This window comes from Prunus persica, chromosome G5 (genome assembly GCF_000346465.2).
Source record: "Prunus persica cultivar Lovell chromosome G5, Prunus_persica_NCBIv2, whole genome shotgun sequence".
NCBI classification, from domain to species: domain Eukaryota; kingdom Viridiplantae; phylum Streptophyta; class Magnoliopsida; order Rosales; family Rosaceae; genus Prunus; species Prunus persica.
In genome coordinates, this window is record NC_034013.1 from 14,184,368 (window position 1) to 14,194,129 (window position 9,762).

The window sequence follows — 9,762 nt, forward strand, 5'->3', positions numbered from 1 at the left end:
TTTAAGTTTCAGGTTCTGTTTTCAACTAAAATTGATTTTTACATAAACTCAACTATCTGCATCAAATTTTTATCCCCCAACAGTAGAATTACTCAGGTAGAAACATAGAGCTCACAAGCATAAAATGATAAGGAAAGAAATTAAATAAGGGAGCTATCCACCAACAAGAACCTTCGAATGCCGTACTTTCAGGTTGTAAGAAATACAAACAAGACAAATGGCAGTCACAAGAGAATATTTAAAGGTAGTATAAATAGAATATTTTAAAAGTATGGCCGCGCGGCTATACTCTATAAATGGAATATTTTAACAGTATAGCCGCGCGGCTATACTCTATAAATAGGAGATTTTGAAACTTGTAGGCTTCTATTTCTCTCAGCTTCAATGGAAGATTCATTGACAAACGAAATATACGAATTCCTGGAAGAGTAGAGTTACTATAGTCAATACTCGTTTACGCAAAATCAAGTAGGCTGTAGTTCTAGAATGACTGACCTTTTGGTGAAGTTCACCTGAAGACTTTGCCGAAAATTGCATGTCGGAGGCGATATTGTACTAGTGAGTGGGTGTCAAGCAACTTCCAATAATGCATGCACAATCAACATTGATTCATCTGAACCTGAATACCAACTAAAAACAAATAGATCAGAAACAGTTCAAGCGATTAAGTTCAAAATATTGTAGAAGTTTCTCGAACTGTATAAGCATTCAACAGCAATGTTGAACTTAATCTCTTGAACTGTTTCTAATTTATATATACGAATATTTAAATAGTATACCCAAGTGACTATACTTTTTAAATGCATACAAATTATTTAAGAATTATTTTCATCTTCCAATTACGTGTTTCTTCCGTTTTTGTTTTTTTCATTTCTCTTGTGTGCTAAACATGAGGTGAAAATTTAAAAATTCAAAGGTGTTATGTTTTGAATCTGTTTCTAATTGAGTTTTTCCTTTTCTTTTTTTGTCAAAAATAGATTTGACAATCCCACATCTAAAGACACCGGAGAAGTATGAATTATATATGATTTTATGGACAAAAGATTTTCTCAGCCTAATAAGGTATTGAGTTGTGAATTTGCTGAAGCTTCATGGCCCAGCTTGATCGCTTGATCCTCATATCAATGGGCTTTACCTTCCTTTTGTGCATTGGGCTACGATATAACTTGCAGGTGGCTCTATCCATATCACACCGAGTAGAATTATATAGACGCTCACTGTAGAATGACTCATCAAATTGAATATAAGCGATAATATGATAAGGGGTTCTGAAAACTAGTTGTCAAATCACCTTTATTTTTCAAAACAACTTGAAAGTGTTTTTAATTTTTAGTTTTTTAGTTTTTTAGTTTTTTTTTTTTGCGTTCTTTTTTATTCACTAATTTTACATCACCACATATGAAATGCACTCCAATTACCAAAACTTGATATTTGGGACCTCCCGACTTGGATATGGCCGCTTGATTCTTGCGTTCAGCCATGGGACCTCCAAATCCAAAATTCACCCAATCTAATTCTAAAAAATTCATTGAAAAATACAACGAACTGTTTGTAACATGCACTTTCATTTTATGATCTCAAATTCACAATTTAATCACAACAAATTCCATTTTCAAGTTCCACATATAACTGAAAAATGAAATAAGTTACCAAACAACTTTTGTTCAATTTTCATTTTTTTTGAAAATTGAAACTAGTTACCATACAAGTTTTTGAGTTTCAGTTTATAAAAAAAAAAAATGAAAACTGAAAAATTGAAGATTGAAAACTAAAAACGGGGTAAATTGATCTAATTTACAAGTATTTTGAGATTCAAACTTGGGTGTCAAAAGATGAGCTCACCACCTTAACCAACTAACCTAATCTACGTATGATGGTAACTAAGGTTCATTAGTACAAGATAAGCATTTTTATCTCCTAAATAGAAAACAATTTAAATTAGCACATGCTTTCAACTTGTGTTGAATTAAAAATGGATGTCAAATTAGCACGGTTAAATACTCATAGGCCATATTTAGTGACTAGTATTGGATTGGATTGGAAAAGTCACTAAATTTAAGGTATATTGAAAGAGGAAATGAAGGTAGGGGTGAATGACTTTCCATGTTGGGGGGATTAAGAGGGATTAGTTATAAGGTGTTGTTATCCTATTATTTTATAGGGATTAAATGAGATAAATTTTCTTCATGAGTAATCCATCTTCTACTTTCAACTTGATTATAAAAAAAATTAAAAAATCATTTCTTCCTTAAATATGCTTTAAATATAGGAAGTATCCAATCCAATTCAATACTAATCACCAAACAGGATCATACGGTGCATTTGGATGGAGCAATTCGCATTATGACATAAATGTGTCACTTGCCGATATTCAATTCCTTGCGAATAAACTCAAATGAGTCTTTGCCCTCTACGCAAAACCATTGACCAATTTGCGTTTTGGTTCATACTTCTAATCGTCTGGTCGCATTGGGCATAATTAGTTGTGATTCTGTGGAGCATGAGGTGAGTAAAAAGCAACGCCTGGGTTTCTGGGGATAATGCTCGTTTATTGGTCTCAGTCGTACTCATATTCCTAGTAGGTCTCTTTCCACTAATGTCTGCCACATTGCATTTCATATGAGAATAATTCCTTGGTCCCCCTCCCTCAAACTTCAAATCATCGATGGCTATTCCTGCTCTGATATTAGACAAGTTATGTATCCATAATCATGCCCCTTAAAGTTTGTGGATTATTCAAACTTAACATGATTCTCGAGTTCAAAATTGTTAAGTTTTTTCTTTAAAAAAAAAATTTGACTGTCATGAAGTGGAAGGATGAGATCCAAACTCGACTTTTAGTGCAAGAAAGAAGAAAAACTTACCTATCATACGTGTATACAAATGCACTGTTTACATGCTTCTCATCACATAAACCCGTTTCACGTGTTAGACCATGCCTACAATGGTAGAATTAGGTTGAATGATGCAACTATTCTTAAAATGTAACTAATTAAATGTATCTAAAATCAAGTTACATATTATATCTAACTTATATTTGCCATGTGAATATAATTAAACAAGTTTCATAAGGTTTTTAATGTGACGTTCGATGTGAGAAAGATAAACAAGTAATCCATTGGAGCTCTCCAAGTCCAAAGCAAAAGCTGCATAACTAAACCTGCAGAGATCTATCACCTGATGCATTTCCCATGTGAGAACTCGTGGAGTCAAAATCAACGTAGGAAGGAAGAAAGGGCTACTTTTGTTCCCTACTGCAGTGAGCATGTGTTCGCTTTAGACGTGGCTTGCCCTGATTTGGTACTGAGCCCAGCAACCAAAAAGATGGAAGCGGGCAACTTTGTCAAAGACGTAGTTGGTATGTAACTTGTAGCTAAACCTAAATAGTTATATTCTAAAAGCAGAGACGGCTAATAGCTCCATCAAAAGCAGGTCCAGTTTTAAGGCTTGCATGTGCTTTCTGCTTTTGAAGTCCTAGCGCCTAATCAAGGTCCCCTTAAATTAAAATTCAAAATCTGGTCCCACCCAAATGTTTTTATGATTTGTCGGGAAGGGACAATTCTGGTAGGGTTTTTTTTCACTTTGTTGGTAGTGGTACTCTGTTTTAACTTTTGGTATGTAATCTTCTTGGTAGATGTGCACTCTCTGCCAGTATCTCTCTCTCTCTCTCACACGGTCAAAAATTCTGGGAGACTGTTTGTTTGTCCTTATTGAAATTCAAGTATTGGATTCTGTTATTCTGCTGCTTTTGTCTTTTGGGTCTAAGTTGCTTCTTATTGGGGCATTGTTCATGGCTTACCGCACCAATTCAAAATAGAAAAATTGGGTAATTTCAAATTGAGTGGAAAGAGATTTGTAGCTCATTAAGAGTAGTTATCAGTGCACTCGAGTTTTTATGTTTGAATTCTTAGTATGGCTCGTAAAAAATGTTCAATGCAGATAGAGAAGGAGGAAAGACAGAGCTATTTCATCAATATTAGAAATAGATTGATAATTTAGTATAATCAACACTTCCGCACTTGTTTTCTCTTGTACATCAAGATTCCCAAACAGAAACCCTAATGCTGCCTAAGAGTAACAGGCCGAGGTTGTAATCATCATGAAAATTGACTAAATAAAGGAAAAGAAAAAAAAGGGAAAAGTACAAAACATTGGGTAAAAAAGAGAGAAGAATTGAAGGGAAGAAAAAAGGCAAGAGATCCTATAGAATTTTTGAGCCATATATATTTGACCCATTTTTGCATAGCCTTTTTCTTTCCTCACATATTTCACTTCCCTCCAACCTATATATAATTTTTTTTAAGAATGTCCCTCGCAATAGGTCACAATCTAAAAATGTGATCAGCAACGAGAACCCTTTCTGCAGCTAAGTGCACCAGAAGCTGTGGTTATTGAACCCACTAGAGAAGATGGCTTTGCCCCCAAGCTTGAAGCCCTTGCATAGCTTGAGGAAGCTCCAGCTCCTGATGCTGTAAAAAATGCACCATTTATCATCAAGTCTCCTTCAGACCTCCAATTCCAATTCCTCCATTCACTTTCTGGTGCATCCTCATGTTTTGTCACCTGCACAAGTTTACACTAGATTATAAACCGAACCCATCATAAAATTTACTAATCACATTTCTAATAAAGATGGACCCCACTAATATATGTGAGACCCACCTGTATTAGAGTTGTGGTTAATAAATATGGTACAAATAACATCGCTCGAATGAATTTATAGTAATTGGGTTCAAACCTCTTTGCTAAATCTGATATCTGGTGCAGCAAATCTATTCCCTTGGCTATTGATTGTAGGGTTGGCACTGCCTCCAATGGCATACATCTCCCAATGGGTGTAGTCATTGTTCACCACATGGAAATATCCATGCCTACATCTACAAATGTGACAGAGAAAAATTAATTGAAAGTTTAGCAACATCAAAATCATGGACCATCATCAATTAATTAAATTTTACTTTTCTAATTGGTACATTAGCTTCTTAATTACCTTGGCATTCTCTGGACCAAACCTTCTCCAAAGTGATTGAAGGCTATGGTGACTTGCATGTTCTTATCTTCGGTATAAGAATCGCTATGCCCAAGCAACATCACTTTGTCATGGTGAGTCATGTAATTGTTCGAAATTGTTATGGCAGTGGACCCATGAATTGCATCAACCAACCCATCTTTGCAATTTGACAAAGAGCAATGGTCCACCCACACGTGGCTCCCACCGAAGATGGACACACCGTCACCGTCGGATATAGTCCTCCACCCGTAGTGCTCTGGGGAGGACCGCACCATAGCATTCCCTCCCGGCTTGCAATCGTGTATGTGCAGACCATGAATGATAATGTTGGTCACAAATTGGACGGTGATGCATGGCCCACCAGCAATGTGCACGCTGGCTCCTCGACCGTCGATGGTCTTGAAAGAGTTCATGATCAGCTCTTCCTTCAGTTGGATTGTCATATCACGCTGGAAGATGATCCACAGTGGCTCGTCCTGAATAACGGCATGTCGTAGAGTCCCTGGCTTTGGGTTTACAGGGTCGTTATCCCCTGAATCCGTGACCACGTAAATCTTGCCATCTCTTCCACCAATGGCATTTTTCCCAAACCCAATTGCGCAATCTGCCAGCCTCTGCCTGTTCTGCTCCCAATTTGGGTCACATCGCCAGCAATCATCAATGGGGTTTCCAGTCCCGCATGACAAGTAGCCCAAGTTCCTCCTAGAAACAGAGTCATTGATGCTCCTGCAGCCCCAACAAGGAAAAAATGTCATATTTTTTCAAGTGTAGTCTAATGTACGAGGAGAGGAATTGAACTCGGATGCAAAAAGACGGGCACAATGCCGTGACAAAAGAGATGTTATAAATATAAATATGCAAGTTAGTTCTTGAGAGCTACCATAATAATTATTGGTGGAGCCTTACCTTTGTACATCTTGTACAACCAATTCAGGGTTTTGCTGCAGTGGTCTGGAGGCAATGAGGGTTGGGGTGAGGAGACAGAAGAGGAGGAAGCTGAGGAGAGAGAGAGGTGAGGGGCCTAAGGAGGGCCTCGCCATTTTGGCCTTGTGTGTGTTTTAGGTGTGCAAGGCACTAGGGTAGCAAAGCAGAGAGGAGAAAAGGAAGTGTGTTTGTGAGAGATGAATGGAAAAGAGACGAGGAGGGAGGGTGTATATAAAGAGATTTTAAAAGGGGCTAATTAGCATGATTAAACTAAACATGTGGGACCCAAGGCCTTCGTGATTTCAGTTTTTTACGGGATTCTAATTGGTAGTTTTTGCCGTTAAGCAAGCCTTGAATAATGGTAGAAAAATAAAAAAAAACAAAAACCAAATTGAAAACTAACCCCATCTCAATATCTTGTTTTCTACTCTCAGTGGGGGGCATGTTGGTTTGCTTTCTTGCTTCACTTTTCTTTTCATTTGATTTCTTTTTATGTTTCGGGTAGTTAGGATTCTGTTTTTTTGTTAGTAAAACAAGCTAAGCTCAAACAAAATGTAAAGCTCCGAAAGGAACATGCGTATTGATACACTCTTCTTGTTAATCTCGTGACAAATTCGTAAATTTTTACAAGACATGTAAATGTAAAGTATACGTTGGAACACGACTCGTTTGTCAAACATGGAGATTGAAAATCTTTTGATAATACTAGAAGCCCCACCTGACCTGCATGTGTTGAAAACACCTGCTTTATAATAATGATTTCCCGATCCTTATTAATTTCTCCACTGCATCAAGTTAAGCCGGTAGAGTAGGTTACTCTTTAAGACGATGCACAATTTAAGGTAAGACCCAAAAGCATTCCCTTTGAATTATTAAAGCCTGGTCGCAGTTCACGTTGCCAACGACAGTGACACAAACGAAGACCTCAACACGGGGTGGAAAAATAAGTGGGAGAAAAATGGTGGTTGTTGCTTCCCGTTTTATTTACACATTTTTTTAGTCTATTTTTTTGGCCCCTAAAATTGACTTATTTGCCATTGTCACTATTTTTTTCTATGAATCCGAAAAATTGAAGCACTAAAATAGAAAATGTCACATGCGAGTTTCCGGCAGCAGACATGAAGATGATCATAAAAAGAAGATGTTTCTACTTTATTTTATTATATTAGAAAATTAAGTACACCAAGGACTCATCAGTACACTAGCCATGCGTGACAAAGTTTGATTCAGTAATGATTCATATAGTTAGTTGGGATTTTTACTTTTGAGTAATTACACATATCATGCAATAATTATATTCTGGGCTATCTCTAATCGCGAGATTTTTTTTGCATTAGAAGCATACTCTATCGAGCTATAAATTCGAAAACAGTTATACTTCTTTAAGCATTTACAAATAGAAGATACGTGATTAATAATGTGATTATGATAATACATTACATCGAGCGCAATAAATTCGAAAGCGACTACAATTTTTTTTTTTCCTTAGGTACTCGCATGAGCTATAATTGGATAAGGCACTCAAAGTTGTGACACAACTGTGATGTATTTTCGCAATGCCAGAAATTATTGAGGAAGCAGAAGCATATGAAATCTGTTATTTCAGAATTTAATTGAAGCAATTAATTAGACGTAAAATCCTCCTGACATAGGCACATGCTTTTGCTCACAAAATCAAACCGCAAAGCCCAGTAGGCCCAACCAACTCTCCCTCCCTCTTCATTTTCTTCAATATAATAAATTTTCTTAGCCGCAAACTTCGCCGGGATTATTCCAAAACCTCGGGCCCACCATGCTGACATGGAACAATGGTGACATCCTCAGATGCCACGTGTCACCAAGGATGGTGGTGGCGGCCCATTTGCTCGCAACGATTTTATTCTCAGCCGACGATACGACTGTCGTCTCCACGAATCATGGCCGTGGATCGTGGATGCGAGGGCCGGTCGCAGCCGTCGAATTGTTCGATGGTGGGGTAGGATCGACTTTTAAAAAGCAACGTGAAGGTCTTTGTTATATGCAGTTGGCAGAGAGGGTGATGAAATAGAAAAGGCAGGGCCAAGCAAAGCCATGTTAGCTGTGGGGATTTTTATATTTTATTTTGGTTGGTATTTTGGTATTTTTGGATAGTGGAAGTGGAGGGTGAGTGAAAATTACATATCAACCTACACATCCATTCAACACGTGGTGGCCAGGTGTGATGCCATTTGGCATCATCTCTCATCCAATAGTTTTCTTTCAGATGCACATGCTGAAGTTTGTTATTTCAACATCAATCAAAGACGATGTTCACAAAATTTTTGAGTCCAATTTTCCCAAATCGGCTGCCTAATTTAGGGGTTTCCTTCCCCCTCTCCCGTGTGAAATCTGATTTTGTGGACTAAGCTTGTTTTTCTCGAGGTGTATTGCGGTTTATATTACACACAGATACAGTAGCATCCGACAATCACTCACGTGTATATTCTTAGAATTTGGCTTTGTGAGTTAAGAAGTCTAACTGTTTAAGTTAGTGGGTCCAAATTTTACAAGCTAATTGAGGAGTATTTCAAGTATGAGAAGATTAGTCAAGTTTTCTACATAGACTTTTTGGTAGGATGTGCCACCGACATTTTATTTCGATGAAGATTCGTAATTTTGTTTTCAATTCGTCTTCTTCTTAGATTTATCTTGTCAAGACAAAGAAAAGAAGAATCCATTTGCCAAACAGAAAATCCTACAAGAAGGTGAATAGGGCATAAAGGTGGACCAACATGGCCAGTAATCACCTAACTTAATTTAGGTGTATTAGACAAACACACCAATTATTAGCAATCTAATCTCTGATTGTAAAGACTTTAAACCAGTGGTAGACAAGCCTTTTAACCACTGGTAGACACGAGAGGAAAGAGCAAAGCAAACCCTACCATGTTCAAGTGGGGGCTATTTGGTGCTCTCATTTTAAGCCTTGATGTAAGCCTTTGATGGATCTTCCCAACCTACAAAATAGATTAGATAACATGAATGCTGAAGCAGCCAGCAGTCCAGCACTTGAGATGAGAGTCATAAAGCCAATCCATACAACTGATAAATGCAAAATAAGTGGTGTAGCGTTATGCTTGATACACAGGGATGAGGTCCCATAGAAGCCTTCAGGTACACAAGACAATTATTATGTATACGAAAGTTATACATCGCTAAATTCAGTCGAGAGGAACTTTCCTGTCTCGGTTTTATTATGGTCAATCACGTGAGAAGAAAGACAGAGAGGGGATAATGAAATGGGATCAGGAAGTATTTTCCAAGTCAGATAAATAGATTGCAAAAGCAAAGTAATTTCACTAATGAATTATGAGCAAAACGGTACTTGTAAATTATGAACCTAAGATTGATGATAGCAGCAGGTAATTCTTAACCAGAATTTGAGAGAGGAAGAGAGGAGGGGGAGGGAGTTTTATATCTGAACAACACATCACATAATCATATAAAGTCATGTGGCATGGTCTCAATACTATCATGTTTAACTCAATATTTGCTAGACCTAATCATATCAAAACTTTGTCTTCTTAGCTACTTAACCGAGGCATAATTGTCTCCCACTTTAATCAACAGAGCACGACTCTTGGTTAAATGTCAAAACCTTCACATGTTCAAATGATTGATTACTAGCAATGCAATCATCCACTTTTGTTATCGTTTTGGGTGCTTCTTCTTCTGCATATACCTTTTCCAATTTTGTTCCTTGTCTCCCCTTCCCAAATTGGCTAAGTTTCAGCTCAAACAGTACCAATTTGAATATCAGCAAAAGCAGAAACATCTATATAAAGGTTAAACAGATGATGATCCATCGA

General features: G+C 37.3%; 1 protein-coding gene across 1 annotated transcript; it reads right to left on the reverse strand.

Moving 5' to 3' along the window:
• On the reverse strand, positions 3,947-6,151 carry LOC18777768 (probable pectate lyase 18). The gene is made up of 4 exons (XM_007209123.2): positions 5,918-6,151; positions 4,991-5,737; positions 4,739-4,877; positions 3,947-4,563 (listed from the first exon to the last, which is right to left on the reverse strand). Exons 1-4 carry the CDS (start codon positions 6,049-6,051, stop codon positions 4,342-4,344), a joined length of 1,242 nt encoding a protein of 413 aa, XP_007209185.1. The 5' UTR covers positions 6,052-6,151; the 3' UTR covers positions 3,947-4,341.